The sequence below is a fragment of the Carlito syrichta genome, unplaced genomic scaffold (genome assembly GCF_000164805.1).
Source record: "Carlito syrichta isolate Samal-C Ts95f unplaced genomic scaffold, Tarsius_syrichta-2.0.1 Scaffold314127, whole genome shotgun sequence".
NCBI lineage: Eukaryota > Metazoa > Chordata > Mammalia > Primates > Tarsiidae > Carlito > Carlito syrichta.
In genome coordinates this window covers 36,790-59,710 of record NW_007258223.1, presented here as the reverse complement: position 1 = coordinate 59,710, position 22,921 = coordinate 36,790, and the positions used below count along the sequence as shown (strand labels likewise).

Genomic DNA, 22,921 nt, shown 5'->3' with positions numbered 1-22,921 from the left:
TCCCCCCCCCCCCCCGACAGTTTCCCACTACTGCCAACCCCTTTCTTAGAGTATTACGATAGTTGTTCAAGGTACGCTTATGAATGAGAACATGTGACATTCAGTTGTTTCTGTGATACATCACGCAGATTATAGCCTCTAAGTCCATCCAAGTTGTTGCGAAGTTCATATTTTTGTCCTCCTTTATGGCTGTGTGATAGTCCATCATGTCTATGTACCACATTATTTTATCCAGTCCTCTTTCAATGGGTAGCACTGTTGGTTCTATGTTTTTGCTATTGTGAATATGCTGCAAAAAACATGTGTGTGCAGGGAACTTTTTCTTTTCTTTTCTTTTTTTTTTGAGTTGGAGTCTCACTCTGTCATCCAGACTGGAGTGGAGTGGCACACTCCTGGCCACTGCAGTCTTGACTTGCTGGATCATGTGATCCTTCCACCTCAGCCTTCCAAGTAGCTGGAACTACATGCACGTGCCACCATGCCTGGCTAATTTTTTAATTAATCGTAGAGATGAGGTCTCATCAAGTTGCCAGGGCTGGTCTCAAACCCGTAGGCTCTGGCAATCCTTTCATCTCGGCCTCCCAAAGTGCTGGGATTATAGGCGTGAGCCACCATGCCTGGCCACAGGTATCTTTTTCATAGAGTGATTTGAGTTCCCCTGGGTATATTCCCAGTAGGGGGATTGTGAGGTTGTATGGGAGGTTGATTTTTAGATCTTTTAGGAATTGCCACCACACTGTTTTCCCACAGAGGTTGTACTAGTTTACACTCCCACCAACAGCGTAGAAGTTCCCTTTTCACCGCATCCTCTCCAGCCTCTGTTGCTTTTTGAATTATTGATGATGGTCATCCTGACTGGAGTTAGGTGATATCTCAGTGTGGTTTTAATTTGCATTTCTTTGATGACTAGTGAGGCTGAGCAATTTTTCATGTATCTGCTGGATGCTTGTATGTCTCCTTTTGAGAAATGTCTATTCATAGCTTTTGCCCATTTTGTAATGGGGCTGTTTTTCTTGCCTATAAAATGGGGCTAACAACTACCTGCCATTAGGTTTAGAATTAATGGTCTTAAATCAAGAATACAAGTCCAATATTATTACTACTTGCTCCATGAATAATAATTGGGATATTCATTCTTTGACCTTAGAAGAATGTACCATTTATTAATCCTGCTTTGTTGTAAGTCAAGGTCAGTACAGATGATTCCTGACTCAACTTAATGACTTAACAATGGTGGGAAAGTGATATACATTCAGTAGAAACTGTACTTTGAGTACTCATGCAAACAATCTGTTTTCCACTTTCAGCACAGTATTTAATAAATTATGTCAGATAAGGCCGGGCGTGGTGGCTCCAGCACTTTGGGAGGCTGAGGAGAGAAGATTGTCTGAGCCCACGGGTTCGAGACCAGCCTGAGCAACTTGGGGAGACCTCACCTCTACAATAAATTAAAAAATTAGCTGGGTGTTGTTGTGGCACATGCCTGTAATTTCAGCTACTTGAAAGGCTGAGGCAGAAGAACAGGTCGAGGTTGTGGTGGCTGTGAGCATGCCACTGAATTCCAGCCTGGGCAACAGAGTGAGACTCCAACTCAAAAAATAAAAATTAAAAAATTAAAAAAAAATTTAAATTGTGTGAGATAATTGACGCTTTATTACGAAATAGGCTTTGTGTTAGAGGATTTCGCCCAGCTATAGGCAAATTAAATACTCTGATCATGTATGTTTAAGGTAGGATAGGCTATGCGATGATGTCTGATAGGAGAGGTGTATTAAATATATATATATATTTAAATTTTTGATTCAGAGGGTGCATATGCAGGTTTGGGATACAGATATATTGTGTGATGGTGAGGTTTGGGTTTCTATTGGACTTGTCACACAAATAGTGAACATGGTACCCAATAGGCAGTTTTTTCAACCATTGCTTTCCCCACTCTGGGGGACACCAGTATCTATTGTTCCCATCTATATGTCTGTGTATACCCAATGTTTAGCTCCCACATATTTTAAACTTAAGATATTTTCAACTTACGATGAATTTATTGGGACATAACCCCATCATAAGTCAAGAACCATCTGCAGTGAAATAGGTTTCAATTCCAAATAAGGACTTTTTTAGAAAGTCGGGGCAGTGTATGTATGTCTGTGTGTTTGGCAGTGGAAGAGGATGCTGTTTTTCTGATATAACACTTCTGGCATTCACTAAACTCTGGCGTTACACAGATGTATATTTTTTTCTTTCCAGAATTTTGCAGGAAAGTCCAGTTTGATGGAGGGGAAATAATTATAAAAGGTAATTTACTAGTCAGGTGAGAAATTGAAAATATTTTATTAAAAACCATCCACAAGACTCAGAGGATCTGAAACAGGTATTGCATTCAAATGCCTACAAGGGCCAGCCTATAAAGACATGGGAGTTCAACTTGGTAAAATCCTACACATCATGGCCATGTTTTGCTAGGCTTTTCTATTTTTTTAATCAAAGTCAGTTTGTTTTGTGAAAATTTTCATTTTGAAATGCAGGCAATTAATTTGAGTCCAATAAAATAAACCCGAGGTCTGAATAAAGCCAGTAGGCCAACAATATGTAAACCCCTAGATCAGAGGTTGGCATACTTTTTCTGTCACAAGTCAAACAATAAGCATTTTGGGTTTTGTGGGACATATACCTCTGTTACAATTACTGAGATCTGTTGTCATAATGCCAAAGCAGCCATAGGCAATGTGTGAGACAATTTGTGTGGCTGTGTTCCAATAAAGCTTTATTGACAAAAACACGTCACAGGGCCAGAGTTGGCTCATGGGCTGTAGTTTGCCAACTCCTGCCCTAACTGCTTATGCCTGGAGAAGGCTGGAGAGAAGAGAGAAAAGGAAGGACTGGTGAGGGGCTCTGGATCCCATCATCAGCTGGACTAGGCAGCCAAGGCTTGAAGTTCCAGGGGGAGCTACTACCCTCCCTTGTCCACCTTCCATCATGTTCCCTCTAGTCTTCCTTGTCAAGAGTTTCAGTGACTCAAAATAGAAGTCCCCAAATCCAAGGACTAATATACCCTGTCTCTCACTTGTCCTCAACTTCCATCTCCTAGAGTCAAGGAGACTCTCTGGGGTTCATTCCCCCAAGCCTACCCCACCCACTGTTGTCTCTATCTCTTTTGTTAGCCACCAGATGAGTGTCACCCAGAGACACTGCCTGGAATCCCAGGCAACTCCTGGCATAATTGCTAACTGAACTCCCACTTGCAAGCCAATTAGAGGGAAAAGGGGGGACGAAACCCACCTCCTGTCATCGGAGCACTGCTGCTACCACTGCTTTTTTTAGTAAAAAAAAAAAAATAAAAGTAGTTAATTTCTCCCCCTAAAAAGGCCAGGGAACAATCTATTTAAATTACAGTGTTACAATGTGAAGCAAAGATGCAGAAGTCAAATACAATTTGGGTTATAATTAGCGATTTCCTTGTAGCAAGTTTCTCTGGGAAATTAATTCAGGCTTCCTCAAGTCAGCTTGCCAAATAGTTTGAAGGCCTCTTTCACTCTACAGGGTCACTGAATGACACTGGGGACAGGAGTGGGATGGGGATGATGTTTGGGTGTGTATATTGAAACAGTTTAGACTACATGGAAGTTTAGGATTATTAAGATATTTTCCTGTTATGATATTATCATGATTGAAATAGTTAGCAGGGAATGTCACTTAGGTCAAATAACCTATTACTGATGGGGAGAACACCTAAAGTCCACAGGCTTGGACTCTACCAGGCCTATGTTTGCTTCTACTTAATGCCTGTGCCTAAGTTTCCTCCTCTGTAATTTTGGTACCATCACATCTATCCCTTGATGGGTTATATAAATAAAATACACATCATAGGCCGGGAGTGGTGGCTCAAGTCTGTAATCCCAGCACTTGGGGAGGCCAAGGCGAGAGAATTGCTTGTGCTCAGGGGTTCGAGACCAGCCTAGGCAACTTGGTGAGACCTCATCTCTACAATAAATCAAAAAATAAGCTGGGCATCATAGCGTGCACCTGTAGTTCCAACAACTTGGAAGGCTGAGGTGGAAGGATCACCTGAGCCCAATAGGTCGCAGCTACAGTGGCCGTGAGCATGCCACTGCACTCCAGTCTGGACAACAGAGTGAGACTTTGACTCAAAAAAAAAAGCACAGCATAGTTGCAAGCCTCATGGTAGATGCTCGGATGGAGTGGGTAAGAGGGTGGACCCTGGTTACCTTTGAATTCCATTTCTGCTCTTGTCAGACTTCATGACCTTGGACAATATCCTTGACTTCTCGATGCTCTGGTTTTCTCACCTAGGTCACAAGAGGTTAATTACAGTATCCACCTCTTCTGGATGCTGTGAAGATTCAATCAGATCATCCACATAAAGCTGGTAGCCTCACTGCACTGGGCATAAGTATAACTCACTAGTTATTGCTATCCATACATTGTCAATAAATAATAGTTGCCTCCTATTTTTTCTTCCTTTTATCTCAAGAGGTTCCTATTTATTTTCCCCATCTGTCAGTCAGAATGCACATTTATACTGACTTATTTTAAAAGACCAAGGCAGCCCATATTGTTTGAATGCATGATATGCAATATTATACTTTGTCTTTTACAGCAAAATTGCCTTTTTACTTCCAAAACAAGCCTGCAACATTTAAGCCTTCAAATTGCATTGATCCTGATGGTCTGGTTTGTTTTGGTCTACACAGTCTGAAAAGCTTGGTTTATTGGAGAAAAAACTTACCCATTGAGCTTCTGTCCCAAGGACACTGAGATCACATAAAAGTCAGGTCCTTAAGCCCAGGAACATTCTGTTCCGGATGTCAGATGGATGGTTTATTCTCTAGGTGGTAATGACCTTCTCTTCAGATCCCAGAAGTCAGAGAGTCCAAGAGCATCTCCCTGGGATCGCCGCACTACTTGGTTCAGCTGCCTTGTGAGAGTCTGATTTCTCTTTAGAATCCAGCTTTTGAGCTTCTGCAGAGCTTGTGCAGTAATTTGAACCCAGCTTTATATCAAAGGCTATCATGTGACAATTGGGCAGGCTCCACGTTCTTCAGGGATGCAAAGGTAGAAACCCAGAACCCTGAGTTAGTCTCCTGACCCAGGAGTAATGATTAGGACTGCAGCTGGCAGGAACACATAATACTACTACATTGACACAACCCCATAGACACAACCACCATGATGACTAAGAGGGAACTACATACGATAAAGACTCTTTTTAGAAGTCTGGAAGTTTTTGTGAAAATAAGGCCCACTAGTGGCTGAACTCTCTGGCTAGGAACCAAAATAAGATAGTAAAGAGAAATGGAGCCTCAAATTGTATAGCTCAACATGTTCCTAAAGGTACTACAATTGGGTTTTTGCCCATTTCAATGCAGAGATAACCTTGGGTAAGCAGATTTTGAAAACTGCTGGAGAATCCAGGAGATAGAGGAGGAAAAAAGGATTTTCAAAGCAAGTAGAATACACAGGAAATTTCCTTTTAGGACATCCCTATTCTGGGTGCTGCTATGATACTGTATGACTTGGGCAGGTCACTTTGTCAATGAAGCAGGTGGACTAGATGCTCATTTCAAGTTCTAACAACCTATGAATCTCTGTACTGTCACACGGAAGTATCCGAGTTGTCTTTTTTATGAACCTGAAATACAGTCTCTCTTGAAAGACTAAGTTTCCTCATTTCATCTCTTGTTAAAAAAAAAAAAGTTCCAAGATTAAGTCAGGAGTAATAAACTTAGTGTCTTCAAAGGCTGCACAGATAACAAAAATGAATGAAGTAGGAATGAAAAGGTGAATACGAAAACGTCCAAATTGCTGCTTGCTCTTGAGAAGAAAAAGAAAAATCAAAGGATGTCATAATAGTGGCTCAGCTATCCAAATTGACAATGATCTGATGGATGAATAGGGACCACTTCCTTTGGACAGATCATATGTTCTTTAATGACCATAGAACCCCCATTAAAGGGTTACATAGCATCAGGCCTGTGATTTTATAATTCCTATATTAATAGTGACAATTAATTATTTATTTTACCTATGTCTCTAACACAAACTGGTCTCTTTTTAACATGCATGTTACTTGCTTGGATGTGAAAGTATCTGAATTTTCAACCCCTCACTTACATGATCTTTTAAAATACGTGCAATGGCCATTGTTTTGTTAAGTACTGGCTAGGTCATGTGGCTCATTGAGTTATGGCCGCCATTGCTTTGCTTAAGCTTTGGTCCCCCTTCCCTACCTTGGGGAGGTGAATCTCCTCCCTCTTTCTCTCTCTTACTCTCTCTGCAATTTACTTTCTAAGTAAACTATATTTTCCGATCAAAAATTAAAATAATAAATAATATATAAAATACATGCAATGAGAAAATTAGACTAGGTGAAAATGTTGGCTACTTTCAGCTCTAAATCTCCAAGGTTCTGGTTGAAATATTTATTTTTTTAAATTTTAGATTCGGGGTACACATGCATGTTCTTCGTTACATGGAAATATTGTGTGGTGGTAGGGATTTGATCTCAGGTGGCCTATTCTGAACCCTTTCTGAATCCTCTGATAACAGAGAATTGTCAACTTCTTTTACTAGCCTTGAATTCAAAAAAGAGCACAGAATTTATATGAACTCACTATAAACTTAAAGAGTGTATGGCAACCAATCAGCACATAAAATGGTTGTTAGCTAATGAGTGACCCAAATACTGTTCACAAAAGGGATTAATGCCTGCTTCTAAGTTCATTTAAAAACCAACAAAACCAACAAAACTACCTGATGGGGCTATGAGCTATACAAAGGAAATTCATTTCTTCAGACTCCCAAATCAGTCCTTTGTATAGTTCATAGACATTCTACTTCATCTTCAAATTATCCAATCATTACCTCCACACTTTAAAATTATATTTTGCTAACACTTGTTTAAAGAAAAACATCTTAATCTAGGAAAAAGACTGCTTAGTCATCCTGAGAGGGTAGATTAATGACAATAAATACAGGTATGAATGAGCACAAAACACCAAATGAAGAGAAAGTCATGATGAACCTTTTCAGATAGCTGTGAGATTTGCAATGGAAAGATGTCAATGATGTCCCCCTAAGGAAACATTAAATCAAACCCTGAGAGTACACCTGAGTTTCCTCATTTGGCAAAAGCAAGATATCCTCACGCCTTAAAAACAAAACCTCAATCATTTGTTTCTCTAATAAATCTCATCTTGTTCGCCCATGACCTTGACTTAGGTCAATGAATAGCTTGTACTGATGAGTTGTACTCAGACATGAGTGGTTGAAAACTGTGTATAAATCATTAAACAGAAAAATTACTTTTAAAATAAATCTGGGAATTTAGGTTTAGTCTGCCTCTTAACACAGGAAATTTCACAATTTTTATAATGAACTCATTTTCCTGAAAAAAAAAATTAATATGAAGAATTTGGGACCAAAGAGACCATGCTGATTTCTCATTATAGATAATGTTATGGTAGTGTTTACTACATGCCTAACACTGTGCTGAGCCTTTCATCAACATTATCTTACTAGGACTTCACAACTGTAAGCCTCACATACAAAAAAAAGAAGAATTTGAGGCTTACAGAGGGGATGTTCAATGCCTATGGCCTCACTCTGGGTCAGAACTGGAATGGGAACTCTAGGCTCTGCATAGAGAGTCTACCTTGCCTCTCTTGATAATACCTGAAGATATTTATCCAGTGCCATTTTTTTCTGACCAGTCATGAGAACCTCTAATTCTGCCAAAATTTGAGGCTGAAGCCCAGTCCTGTAAAATAACATTAGACCATGGGTCTTTGATGCTCAGAGCTAGGCCGCCCCTTTCAGATGTATCCTACATTGAATTCAATTATCCCTTTAGACTCTCCAGCACTGGGCACTCTTTGGTGAAAGGGATCTTTAGATCAGCACAATAGCCCTGATATTGGATAATAAAGGCCTTTCATTTATCCTGAAAGCCAAGGACCATTCATTCCAAAGAATATACAGGAAGCAGAAGCAGAAGACTCAGGCTCCTGAGAAAACAAGAGACAGTACCTGTGTCTTCAAATTAAATGTGTATCTTAGGAAAATAGAACCGGTATTGACAAAACAGCTCAGCCCCACTGTCATCTGAAAAGACAATTTTGAAGCCACTGAAACACGTTATTGGAGTTTGCTCAAGGCACAGGTCTCAAACAAGAGCACACTCGAAGTCCGTAATATTGCACATGCTTGGGTCTGCTGGGGCCCTCCCCAGGGTGAAATGAGTAATTCCTACGTAAAGCATTCCTTTCTGCAACAGCAATCTATTCAGAAAAGAGGCTACTGTGGCTGGCATGCCGGGGGGATGCCTTCTGGGCTTCTAGCCCTTAAGAATTGTGGTCTTGAGTCTGACATGCCTGGTTTTGAGCTCCAGCTCCTACTTACCTGCCATCATGACCTTTAGTAAGTGACTTGTCTCAGGTTCTGTGTTTATCACATGGGATGGTAACACTTCATATATACTGTTTTATGGTGGAGGAGGGTCACAATTAGTTGATATAGTGCTTGTAAAGTGCTTAAAATATAGTCTGACATTCACTGTGCAAAAGCTATTATTTTTGAAACTAGTATCCCCTGCTTTCCATTTGGGTGTAACTATTCACCTTATTTTTAGACATGACATCCTTCAATGATTTTGCCAAACTTTCAGTCGGTGAGGCTAAAATCCTCCACAAAGGAAAGGAACTCTGGTGTTTTGTAATCCATCATCTGATGGGTGTTTAGAAGAAAAGAGGAAGGAGGTTCGGAAAAAGACCACAGTGAAGAAAAGGAACCATAGATATAATAAAAGCAGAGAGGTCAGATGGCAAGGTTGGGATCCTTTAGTTTGTAAATGAAATAGAGGGTCAAATCCTGACAAATCTAGAGGCCAGGTTCTTACCTTACTTGCTTATCTAAATTAGAGCAGGGAATGAAAAAGTCAGTCGGAAGAAGGGGGGGAGATTCTAGAACTCTTGCCCTGGCCTCAGGCACTGGTCTTACAAACCCTTGACCAAGAGACTTTCTAGAGGACAGCTGGAGATTGGAGAAATAGTCTGGGTTTTGACATCAGGCAGTCATGGGTGAGAATCTCAACTATACCACTCCCAGACTTGCAGTATCCTTAGCCTTGTTGTCTCTTTATTTCCCCAGTGTAAAATGGGACAATACTAACACCATTGAAAAGGTTTGGTGTGAAAACAAAACAAGATGAGACCTGATAGAGTGCCTAGCATAGTCTGTGGACCACAGCAGGTCAATGTCAGCACACTTTAATCTTTCCAACTCTTTTTTTGGGGGGGATTCGGAGTCTCACTCTGTTGCCCAGGCTGGAGTGCAGTGGCACACTCACGGCCACCACAGCCTTGACCTGCTGGGTTCAGGCAATTTTTCCACCTCAGCCTTTCAAGTAGCTGGGACTACAGGCATGCGCCACCACACCCAGCTAATTTTTTGGTTTATTGTAGAAACAAGGTCTTGCTAAGTTGCCCAGGCTGGTCTTGGGCAACTTAGTCTTGCTGAGTTGCTAAGTTCCCTAGGCAATCCTCTTGCTTCCACCTCCCAAAGTGCTGTATTACAGCAAATCTTAATTTTAAGACAACTCTTAAAGTACTTTAGTCAGTCAGAATAAGAGATAACCACACCCAAGCACCTACAGTTAGAATGGCCATGAGCTAAGAGCTGGCTAGCACACTATATAGGGCAAGGATGCAAACATAGCAGGTCTTCTATGGTACTGTCTTTGAGGGTGCACATTGGTGCAAGCTCTCTTTAGGGTAATGGATCAATGTCTACTTTTTTTTAAGTGGGAGTCTCACTCTGTCTCACAGGCTGGAGTACAGTGGCATGCTCATGGCCACCACAGCCTCAACCTGCTGGACTCAGGTGATCCTTCCGCCTCAGCCTTCCAAGTAGCTGGAACCACAGGCGCACGCCACCATGTCCAGCTAATTTTTTTGTTTACTGTAGAGACCAAGTCTCACCATGTTGCGCAGGCTGGTCTTGAACCCCTAGGCTCAGGCAATCCTCTCCCCTTCGCTTCCCTCAGTGCTGGGATTACAGATGTGACCCACCACATTCAGCTCAATGTCTATATTTTAAATCCATGTACCTTTTAACCATTCATATACAGAGGTACACATGGATAGGCAGCAGTTTCTGTACCTAGCTCTTCACTGCAGTCTGATGGGGAATAGCAACAGTGCAAGATAAGACCCAGAAACATTCTAAATTCCACCAGTAGGATATCTTGTCTGTAAGAATGCACACAAACATGAGAAAAAAAGGAATGGGCTGGATCCCAGAGTAGGACACAAAATGATCTCCTAGATGGATAAAGGTGTTCAAGTAAGTGCTTAGTCATTTTCAATCCTGCTATTTTGGGTTTGGAACTAGTGAGAAGTTAGAAGATATTAAGATTCAATTAGAAAAATAAAAGATTCAATTAGAGGCAGATGATAGAGATAGGGATAGAGACAGAGAAATAGGGAGGGGGGTGGGAAGGAGAACCAGAGAAGGAGAGAGAGAGAGAAGGATAGAGATAGAGATATAGATGATAGCAATAGAGATAGGGATAGAGACAGAGAAATAGGGTAAGGCAGAGAGAGAGAAAAGGAGATAGAGAGAGAGAAGGATAGGGATAAGGATAGAGACAGAGATAAGGATAGAGACAGAGAATAGGAAGAGAGAGAGAAGGAGAAAATCAGAGAGAGAGAGAGAGAGAGATCAGGATAGGGATAGAGATACAGATGATAATGGTGAGATAGGGATCAAGATGAAGAAATAGGGAGAGAGAGACAGAGAAAGAGAGAAAGATAAGGATAGGGATAAAAATAGAGATGATAGAGACAGAGACAGGTACAGAGAGAAAGAGGCAGGCATATACTTACATTTGCATAAAACATTTCTAAAAGAAAATATAAGAAACTGGTAACTCTTATTTCTGGCAGAGAGACTAAGAACTGGGGTTGTGGGAGTTAGGAAATTTTCGTTTTCATTTCATATCCTTTCCAAGGCTTGACTCTTTAAACTACAAGTCTAATAGCCTTAATAATAAAAACGATAATAATAATTGCTAGTTAAAAAAGAAAAGAATGCGCTGAGCAAGTGTTCCCTATACCTTAGCTACTTAAATGGTTTAAAAATCAGAGGCGGTACATAAAGGGTTAAATATAGGCGGCCATCACCAACCAATATATTATCTTCCTAAAAGTATTAATGAAATACAGACACAGTTAACAACCCAGTGGAAAGCAGCAGAGGTCAAAGAACCCAGCTCCTTAAACAGCTCTTTTCCGCATCAGTAGAGCCCAGAGCTCGGAGAACTAGCTCAGGCACCCACATCTTTTCTTCCACCAAGGCTCAGAGCTAGTGGAAAAGTGGTGGGAAACTTTTAAAACAGACTGCAGAGGTGTTAAAAATAGAAGCTAAGTTGCTATTGGAGATACATCGAGAATTCACCACTTGCAAATCTCTAATTATAATATGTCAAGAGTAAAATACCTTGTCAGGAACAGTATCTAATATAATACAGTATTGGCACTGTCAGCACAGTGATCTATGATGTGTTTGGAGGCCTACATTAAATAGAAATTCAGCAGAAAAAATGTCCTGCAGGGACTCATCTCAGCCCGTGGGGAACTGAAAGGATGACCTGGTAAGTCTTTTCTGTCTGCGTTTTACTTAGCTCTGGTTGGGAGCTCTGGGTGCATCCTGCTTCCCTTTTACAGATTCTGCACTTTGTGTTAAATCATGTGCATATATTAGATGTTCTTGGATCCCACCAGATGGATGGATGTTTTCTCTTTCCCAAAAGTACCTAGTTTCTCAAGGAAATAATGGCCTCTGCAATGCCCTTAGGATGACATTAATGGAGATTATATATATACATATATATATAATGGAGATTATATATATATATATATATATATACACATATATAACATAATATGTATACACATATATATGTGTGTGTGTGTGAGTGTGTATATATATATATATATATTTCAAAGGACAATCAGTTACTCCAAGCACAACAATATCCAGGTATCCATGAACCTGCAATCATTAGTCAAACTCCCAGTTTGAATACTCCATTGATGTCTCATTCAAATACTCTTCCTCCAAACCTGACCCCTATGAGTTCTCATTGTTCTGCTCTTGCCCCTCTCTTCATTCCCTGCACTTGACAAAGATGCCCATGCAAGCCTTACCCTACTAATGGCTCAGCATACTATCTTCAGGTGGAACTAGTTTCTGTCTACACAGTCCCTTTAGTGAGCTGTTCTGAAAGCATCTTATCATGGATTCTAGTAAAACAATCCTCATCCTGTTTACTTGGGTATGAAGCTTCTCGATGGACCCAGGGCTGAGGCACCCAATCTCAGCCTCAGTCACTGAATGAAGATAACACCACACAAGCCAGGGAGAGAAAATGCTTCCCATGAGAAGGCTTGCATGGCACCAATTCAAGAGCCTTTTATGGGGCTGCTGGCATAGTGACTAGATCCTGAACTTACAGGGTCAGAAACACAGAACAGAGGTGAACACACAGAAGCAAAGCCAGGATGAATCCCACTGGAATCTGAAAGATGTGTCTCAAGAACCAAGCTGGGTCTAAGTCAACTCTCTTCCTGGTCTTTGTTGTCTGAGCCGACACATCTTGTGCTGAAGATTCTGAAATGTACACATCCTCAATAATTCTGAGGCAGATCCCTTAGAAAGTATTTTTTCCTACCATTATCAGGATACATAAAAGCCGTGAAAACCTATGCTCTGGAATTTGGCACATGATTATAATCAACAGAACGCATATCTTATATTCTCTCATGAACCTAAGGCTCTCCAAGAGTAGAGTGTTGTCTGCCCATCATTTTATCTCTCTGCAGTGCCTGGGCACTGTGGACACCCAACATGCTACTTAAATTTAATTGTGTTGATCTCTAAAGTGTTCTTTTTGCAGGAAAAGAATGCTGAGCATCTCCACTCCCCAATTGGATTGAGTTCCTTTAAGATAGGCATCATTAACTCTTTATTTTTAAATCTCATTTACAACTCTTCTGGCTTAAACTCTTTTCAATGGCTTCCCGTTGCTCCTAACGTGGAATTCCAACTCCTTATCGGACCCACCAGGCTGCCAGGATATATAATCCATGTTAATTGTTCTCTGTTTATCTTTGGACACAATATGCCAGCACCTACTTCACCAATGCCCTAAACAGACTGGCCTGTTCTTAGGACTTAAGACAAGCTGAGATATTCTCAACTTTAGAACTTTTGACTTTGGTTGTCTGTGACACTTTGTCTTCTCACCTTAAATATCATCTCTGTAGAGATGTTTCCAGACTATGCATTTGCAGTTAACACCTCAGTTCTTTTTAAGTCTTCCTGCTGTACTCATATTTTTCTTAAGTATATCTATCATACTTTGTGGTTATACATGAGGCGCTCAATCTCAGCTCATACTAAGTAACAGAAGGGAAAGAGAAAGATCATGTTGTCTGGTTTGACTGTGTCATCTAGTATGAGTCTTGGCCCCAGTAGATGTTTAATAAGTAGTTATGAATAAATACATGCATCTTTCATAGAAGTTAACTTAATAAATAATATCTGATTGGACTTTTTTTGTTTGTTTGTTTGAAAACATCATACCCAGGCACTAACACCTTTAATTATCACAAAATAACCAACAAAAAGTAAACAATAATCCTATCACCATCACCTGGTAGTCAACACAAAAACAATACACACCTGCAAAACCAGCAAATCCATTTACTAGACTTATGCCTGGGGTATGGCAGCCAAATACAAAAGGTCAGTAACAGCACTGTTCACAAGAGTCAAAATGCCCATCAATGGATGAATGGATAAATAAAATGTGTATATCCCTATGATAAAATATTCAGCATGAATGAACCTTGACAATGTTATGCTAAGAGAAAGAAATCAGAAACAAAAGGTCATATAGAAAGTAGATTGGTGGTTACCAGAGGCTGGGGGGAGGTGGAATGGGTATTAGGGTGGTGAAAACATTCTGAAACTAGATAATGGTGGTAGTTGCACTACATTATGAGTATACTAAGTGCTGCTGAATTGTGTATATTAAAATGGTAAGTTTTCTGTTATATGTATTTCACCACAATAAACAAAAAAGGCAATAAAAACATTTCAGAGCATACACTATTTGTTAAATGAGTGGGTACAAAGCTAGCCTCCAAATGAACAAGTTGCTAAAGTCGATCAACAGTTCCTTTTATTATAGGAAACATATCATGCTTCAAACCCACAAATGTCTTCACAAGCAGTGGTTTTCCAAAGGCTTGAGGACATGGAGAGAGGGCAGAATCGCCTTGCACCTAAAAAATTAAATGAGTGGGTACAAAGCTAGCCTCCAAATGAACAAGTTGCTAAAGTCAATCAACAGTTCCTTTTATTATAGGAAACATATCATGCTTCAAACCCACAAATGTCTTCACAAGCAGTGGTTTTCCAAAGGCTTGAGGACATGGAGAGAGGGCAGAATCACCTTGCACCTAAAAAATTAAATGGTCTAGACAAGAAGTCTAGAAGCTTTAGAGAAATTCCACAAGTCAAGGTTTCCCAAATGTATGGTCCAGATAGGTCTTGGGTATGAATGATTATTTTGGGTGGTATACAAGTGAACATTGTTTAATTTTAATATCATTATTTTTGTTTAGACTTATTTTTGGTTAATGGCCAACAATACCAGTTTTCACATATAGTGATGATAAAATATTTCTGTTTGCTTGATTTTTTAACCATTGTAATCAATTTACATGCAATCAAATCACTGTTTTTGGTGTATAAAGTTGTGTAACCATCACCATTAAGATCTAGAACAGTTTCCTTATCCACACAAATTCTCTTGTGTTGATTCTTTGTAATTTTACACTTCTCTATTCTTTAATCCAACAATAAAAAGGAAGAAACTAGCAACAAACATAGCAACATGGATGAATCTCAGATGTGTTAGGCTGAGTTAAATTAGGATCCTCACTCAGAGACTTGGGTAGAAATGGGAAGTAGCTGCAAACGGGCACAAGATTTGTTTTTAGGGTGATGAAAATGTTCCAAAATGAGATGTCAGTGATGCTCACACCGCTCTGTAAATATATTAATAATCAGTGAATTGTACACCTGAAATAGGAGAATGTTATGGTATATAAATTATAACTCCATAAGGACAATTAACAACAACAAAAAGATTCCATTGGGATGGCGTTCTGGAAAACTGTAGGAACAGAAAATCGATGAATGCTTCTCTTTACAAATATTAATTTAAAAAGTGTCCACTTAAATAAATTCTAGGAAAGAATGCATATGGATGAAGTAAACTGGGAAGTTGGTATGACAAGGACTGGTTAGGGACAGATTTTTTCACCAGGGTCCCCAGGTGGATGGGGGTGCACCCCCGCTGTCATCCCCAGGGCTGGGGCACTAGTGCACTTTGGAAAGCCCTTGTCCTGGCCTGAATATCCTCCCGTCCCTAGAGGAAAGCATCCACTTACTGTGGCGGTGCCAGAGACGGTCTGAGCGTTGGTGTCCGGAGGGCTCTGCTCGGAGTGCGACTGGGCGGGAGGGTACAGGTTTAACGTGTGCTCGGGGACGGTGGTCTGGCCTGTGTACTCTGGCGCGGGGTGGGGATGAGGAGCTGTGTATTCCGCGGGGATGCCGTTCTGCGGGGGAGCAAATTGGGCCGAGGCGTAAGGCTGGGCCATTGTGTCAGGGGCAGCAGCTGCTTCCTGATTACCCTGAAAAATAATAAAGGTGGAGAGAAAGAGAGAACGCCATGAGTGGGTACTATGCAAAATCTGGCCCCAGGCCCCAGGCCCCAGGCCCCAGGACTACAGTTCCCTGTATCCTTTCTTATTTCTTTCTTCTTTTTTTTTTAAAGCCAGGATCTGGCTCTGTGCTGCCTAGGTTAAAGTGCAGTGGCCTTGACCCCCTGAGCTCAAGGGTTCCTCTCACCTCAGCCTACCAAGTAGCTGGGACTACAGGCACGTACCACCACGCCTGCCTACTTTTTCAATTGTTTTGTAGAGGCAAGGTCTTACTCTCTTGCCCAGGTTGGTCTTAAAACTCCTGTGCTCAAGCAATCCTCCCAGTTTGGCCTCCCAAAGTGCTGGGATTACAGGTGTGAGCCACCATGCCTGGCCTTCTCTGCACCCTATCTAAGTACCACCACAGTGCCACCAGCCTGAGATGGTAATTGTCCCAGAGCATCATCACCAGACTCTATCAGGAAATAATAACCACCACTTATCCCCACTTTACAGATGCAGAAATAGAGGCTCAGAAAGATGATCACTTTTTTTTAGTCAGGGTCTAAAGAGTTGCCCAGTCTACCATTCAGACTGTAATGGCCTATGTCATACCAGATTGGATTTGGGGGGCAGAATCTTTTAATTTCATCCCCATTTTGGAAGCTGTGAGCATATAGCTGTCCACAGTGACAGCAGAACCTTGATTTGATACTTAAAGTGCCAAGAGAGATTAAATTGAAAGTGTGTGTTCTTGAGAGGAGAGACAATTTATCTAAGCATTTGAATTTAATCAAAGTTTTACTCGACGTGGCTCACATAATGGAATGGGGACAGGGTTCTTTTAATGGTCCCAGTGTTGTGTATGTGTGGTTTGTGTGTGTGTATGTGATATCCCTAGTGCCAATATGAAGCTGCCAATGAAAATTCAGGGCCTAATTTGGACAAAGATGGCCCTCTATGATATTCCCATTTAAAATATTTCTGCAGAATATTGAACTTAAATGTTAGCCTCATTAGTTAATACCTCTTGTTCCTAACCCTCTGCTTTTTTTTTTTTTTTTTTAATAAACACAGAGTAGTATATAACAATTGGCTTTTTAGATCCAGGCAAAACATGCAGTATGATAATTATACTCTCAAAATTATACTCTCAACTCAAAAGAATTTTAAAACACACACACAACAAAAACCTGAATTCTAATCCATCTCCATCCCTACAACTCTACCACCCTACATACAACACACACACACACACACACACACACACACACACATACACACACAGAAGGCATAAGAAGTTGTAACCCAAAGGTCCATATTTTCCATGGTCTCGAGAGATAAGATCGCACAGTCAAAAAGAGAGATGGGGGTGGGGGGGAGGATCTTAGCAATTAAGCACACCAAATAGCTGCCTCTCCCATTGTCTGTGGTCAATTAGCTGCGACTTTAGCTCTCCTGTAATGATACCAAGGCACAAATGTCAGAATTGCTCCTGTCTCCTCAGCACCCATCACCAACATTTGAGAGCCTCTTCCTCTAAAGCAATTGAAGCACAGCAAAATCACAGTGAAAAAAAAAGACAAAAAAGTTTGTTCGCAGAGCTATTGCATTTGTTTAGAAGGACCTTAATTAGAAAGTTAAAGATGACACTTGGAAGATAACTAAGCATAGGATAATTTTAAAACATTTTACAAGGAAAATATTCCCATCAGGCTCTCTTCTTCTCCAGACAAATTTCTCCAAATGTCTGTGCTACTGGAAGCAAAAGTGCACAAGTGTTTCTTTCTCTCTTCCTAACATTTTTCCCACAGTGTTGGGTCTGTGAAGGCTCTGCCTGTGCTGAGACTGGGTCCCTATACATGAAATTAACTCTATCCCTTCTTGGGAAAATACAGAGGACATTTATTGTTAATGTTGATTAGTCTCCACCTCTATTTCTTCAGTGACAATACCCCAGTCTCCCTTTGAGGGACAGTCTCACTCTCAGCCCATGTGGTGATGATGCAGCTGAAACCAGCCTCTGGTTATCTCGAGATACAGCTGCTGGATACCAGCCTGGCCAACCAGGTTCCACTGCTGTAGTCACAGGGATCTGGGTTCATGCCCATCTATCTAGTGAGTCAATTAGTATGTTAAGCTGTAGTCACACCAATGAGTCCCAGTTAACCTAAGATTTTACTAAAGTTTTTGGGGAAGAATTTCCGTCTCTACTGACTGGCAGCTGCAAAAATAGCATAAGAATGAGTTGCCAAGAATTGTCACTTAAAGAAGACCTACAGGTGAAGTCAACCCAAAGGAAAATAAAGCCCCAAAAAACTGAGAAACAAAGAGGTATCAACTGAGTCCTAGTAACATCATTTGAAGTCTTGGATCCAACTTACCTGCAGTTAGTAACACCCCTGATTGTTTTAGTTACATGAGTCAGTACCTGTCCTATTTTTAACAGCTTTATTGAGATATCATTAACATAAGCATTATACAAATGTAAGGTGTATAACTTGATGTTTTGACATATGCATACACTGTGAAATGACCACATTCCAAGTAATTAACATATCCATCACTTCTACGTGGTTTCCATTTGTGTGTGTATGTGTGTGTGTGTTGAGAAGATTTAATTTAAGATCTATCTTCTTAGCACATTTTAAGTATACAATACAGTATTTTTAACTCTCATCCCCATTCTGTTTTTAAATCCCCCAGAACTTATCCATCTTGCAAAACTGGGCTTTGGTACCCTTTGTCTTATTTTTCTTAAGTTAGTTTTTCTGTTATAACCAGAAGGATCTTGACTAATTTTTAAAAACTCTTGGACTGTTTTGTAACTCAACTAGCATCATTTCTTTTTCTGGGCCATTTAGGGAATATATCCTTGTGGGGGAAAAAAATCCACAGTGATGCCAATTCTCTATGGCTGATAAAAAAGCCCCAGCAATGTTGGGATCCTGGGAAGTGTCCAAAGACAAATCCATTGTGCTAGAGATGTTTCTGCCCAAAGGTCTGTTTCTGCCTCCCCAACCTTTCACCTGGCCCATCTCTGAACTGAAAGACAGACGTGTGAGTGTAAAAACTCAGGTATGGCCTCATGGGAGAGCACAGAGTGATCCTACAAGCAATGGCAGAGGCAACAGTCACACAAAGACACAGGTGTCCTTCCTCCACCTGCTGCAGAAAATACCTTCACCAGGAACACATATAACTATGCAGTCTTCCATTGGAGCAGCACAATCTCTGGAAGAGTGACCCCTTCCCACAATCTCCTGCAAAAGAGTGAAAGCTCCCTGCTGGGAACTGAGTTTTCTCTGCATTGGGCAGAGAAGGTCCCTGCCCTCAGGAAACTTGATCAGTCAGGGGAGAAGAAGAGCCCATCCTTTCTACACCATCAAGTCTTTGCTGTCCCCCTGTGCTGGGGAAGCCTCCCCTACTCCTGTGCTCAGCTACTACTTACTTCTTTTTTCAGTTTGGATCAAGGACCCTCTCCTCCAGCTAGTCTTCCTTGATTCTCAAACCAAATCAGTTGCCCAACCTCTCTGCTCCACCACAGCTGGTGGTCATGGCTAACATAGCTCCAAGCACTGCTCATTGCCTGTTTGTCTGTGAGCTCCGTGAGGGCAGGATACTGAGCCACATTCTCTGTTCCATCACAATGATCCAGTAGCATGCTAGCTGCAAAGTAGACAATTTACAGGTGTTTGCTAAGTGAACATGAGCTTGAAAAATGAACTCTGGGCATTGTAAAATTTAATACGGCAGCAGGAGATAGGGCCAGGGGAGTAAGAGAGGACTTGGCAAATGACTCATGGGGCAAATCTGACCCACAGCTTGTTTCTTAAATAAAGTTTTATTGGGATGGAGCCATGCTCATTTGCTATTGTCTATACTTGTTTTTGGAGTACAACAGCAGAGTTGAATAGTTGTGACAGACCACCCAGACCACAAAGTCTAAACTATAAATTATCTGTCCCTCTGCAGAAAATGTTTTTTAATGGTTGTGGCAGAATATCATTAGACATGGAGTCACCAGTTAAGAAGTCATCATTGCATAAATAGTTTAGGCAGAAAATAAGGTTGTCAGTGAATCAGAAGGAGAGAGAAAAAGCAGGTGCATTCTACCTAAACCAAGGAGGGATAATCTCAGCTAGTCTTGGAGATTAGCAATGCTGAGGATGGTGTGAATACAGTGATTCAGAATCTTTTCTGGAATTTGCTTTCCATCACCAGATCTTCAACCTGTCAACACACATGCACACACACAGGCTTCAAGTTCAGCTGAAATGGACTTAGAAGAGGAGGTGCATCACAGCCTCAGGCTTCCACACTCTATATGAAAGACAGCCTCTCTCCCTGATGCTAAGAAGACAAGGTAGTCAGTGCCAGGCACTGTGCTGGATACGTTACATCAGTCATTTTTAAGCAGGCATGACTGCTTCCCAGGAAAACATTAGGTGATGACAGGAGAAATTTTTGGTTGTCATGTTGGGGGGGGGGAGACCAGGAGGGCTGCTAAATACCCTACAGTGGATACTCCTGCCCTAAACCATATGTTGATGATGCCAAGGTCTTAAATCCCTACTTTACACATATTGCATCTTTAGTCTCATTGTCAACAGTGCTCTAGTCCAGCACTGGAACATAATGATGCAAGGACAAAGCCACAGGTAGTTCTTAGGGAAGCCAGGTGTTTAACCTAAGCCCATACTTATTGTGTGTCAAGGCATCTCTCAACTAGCAGGAGAATGACCATGTTTGGCTCCCATTTTTTAAATAAACAAACTTTTCTCTATTGCATACACCATGGGTCAGTGCTTTATCTGTTGGTGTGTGACTCCCTGTGGGGAAATCAGGTGCTAGGGCATTTGATTCAACGATGTCAGTAATTCCATTTGCCAGATTAGGTGGGTGACCCTTGGTGAGTGGTGGGGCACCAGCCTGGGAAGCTTCTGCACCATTTTATGCCTCAGGTCTGACTTCAGATGCTTTGAGTCTCTCCTAGGAAAAGCAAGGGTCACAAAGAAAAGCATCACTGGAGCCAGGGCAAACCTCCCACCTTTACCATGATTTGTGCTAGTCTAGCAAACACTGGGCACCATGCTCTAGGGAGTGGGTTTTTGGTAGCCACGGAGGCTGACATCAACATCCGGGTACGTAGGGCTCTGGATTTCATCCTGTACCTGGAGTTCTCAAACAGATGTTGGTGGGACCCCCTACAGTTACTTATGAACACTGACAGCTGTTCCAGAGAGACCTTAATTAATATTCCCAACATTTGCACTTTAGGCTAATTACAGCTAATATTTAATTAAGATCATTGTACTTCCTATGGAATTATTTTTCACCTTCAAATGGCTCCAGAGATGTATTTGTTTCTTCCCTAGCGATGTCCCTGGATTCTTAGCTTGGCTGAAATGTATTTTCTGGAAAAATACATTAACATTAAGGGCACCTTTTCCACTCCAGGTCACAGCAAATCCTGAGCACGTGGAAAGGCTCCGGGTTGAAAGATGAAACTGACTTCATGGAGGGGACAGTGACAGGCACAATTATTTGGAGCATCCCAGCTAGACTTTCTCTCATTTGCAGAAGCTGCCTTCTTTCTTACTCCAATGTCAACCCCCCACCTTTCCCTAAATGATCAGAGAAATTCTGGTATATGCAGAGTCAGGGTGCTTGTGGGTGTTTCTAGCTGATGAGGAGGATGATTCCAAGTGTTTCCCACCTCATCAGGCAAGTGCTTCAAGTGCTTTTGCAAATGCAGCGTTTAATTTTCCATGCCTGGACTTTCTTAAGTTACTTCTCGATACACCAAAGGGGGCTGAGGGAAGCCAAAATCTCACGTTTTAAAAACCACTAATCCTGCCGCAGAACTGAGTAGAAGCTTGAAATAAAGATTATGAGAAAAAATGGAGAAGGAATTTCCTTGTCCTCAGACATCAAACCTCTCAGTGAGCGAGAGCCAGTCAGCAACAGCATGATGATGACAACACTGTCATGAAGCAAGACACCCCAATGAGTAGCTTTCACTCCAGTTCCCAAGAGCAAAATGATTGTTAAAATGCAACCCAGTCTGATTCCCAAAAGCAAAAAAAAAAAGTCATTTCAATTTAAATATTTTACTGAAGCATGAAATAGCCAAGATATTATTGCTATTTTAAGACAAACACTGTAATCTGACTATTAGCATAGTGTGTCAACTCTATCGTATGCATACACACCCAGAAAGCCACTCCCCCCCACACTCAGAGACTTCTCTTTCTCACTGAGGCATCCTTACTTTTCTCTCTGGGGTGGGCTCCAGAGACTGTCAGAAAGAAAATGAGAATTTTGTTTTGTTTTTTAAAGACATAGCCTCCTTCTCCATTCATTGCCTCAAGTGGTTTAATAAAGTGGTTTTGGGAAACTGTTAATAGAACAAAGGGTGGTAGTCAGTCAGACTTTGCAAACATTTTGGCTCAAAATCTAATGCAAACCATATTTCAGCTAAGAAATTGTCTTTATGTGGCAGGACATAAAATAGATCTGTTCTTTTCCATGTAAGTACCTGACTTTCAATGGAAGAGAAAAGTACCTGCTTTCATAGCTGCTGCCCAGGTGGACTTTAAAATAATCAAGTATTTTCGTGTGTGTGTGTGTGTGTGTGTGTGTGTGTGTGTGTGTGTGTGTGTGTGTGTTTTCCCAGCTTTACTGTCAAACTTCATGAGAACACCTTCCCTTTTTGTTTCTGGAATTTACTTGTCTCCAGTCTATTTCTTGACCTGAAAAACCTTTCTGGCCTAAACACAGTCTTTAGAATGAAGAAATGCATAGGAATTGTCAGATCTAATAAGCCAGCTGATTTCATCTGTCCATACAGTCAAGGAAAGCCATGACTTCTGAAATGGGACCCCCCCACCAACATGGACTCACTGGGCATTCTTGGTGGTTGCTTGCAGTTTTTAGTCTTGCTGACAGCTTGTTTTACTTTAGTTTAGTAGCATGGCCTGTGCTACTTCTCTGGCAAGAAATCGCGCATATTCAGAGAAAGCCTCTTGTACTGAACTGAAATGAGCTAAACTGCATCATGCCCCAGGGGCATTGAAACAAAGAAGAAAAATGCAAAATGACACCATTAACCTGCTGGTTCTAAGACC

At 41.1% G+C, this 22,921-nt stretch overlaps 1 protein-coding gene across 1 annotated transcript in view; it reads right to left on the bottom strand.

Moving 5' to 3' along the window:
* Window positions 1-22,921, bottom strand: part of RBFOX1 (RNA binding protein, fox-1 homolog 1) — a 201,241-nt gene that overhangs the window by 178,126 nt on the left and 194 nt on the right. The window contains exon 2 of the mRNA XM_021719102.1: window positions 15,540-15,782. Coding sequence (XP_021574777.1) covers window positions 15,540-15,782 — 243 coding nt within the window. The remainder of the gene's footprint in view (window positions 1-15,539; window positions 15,783-22,921) is intronic.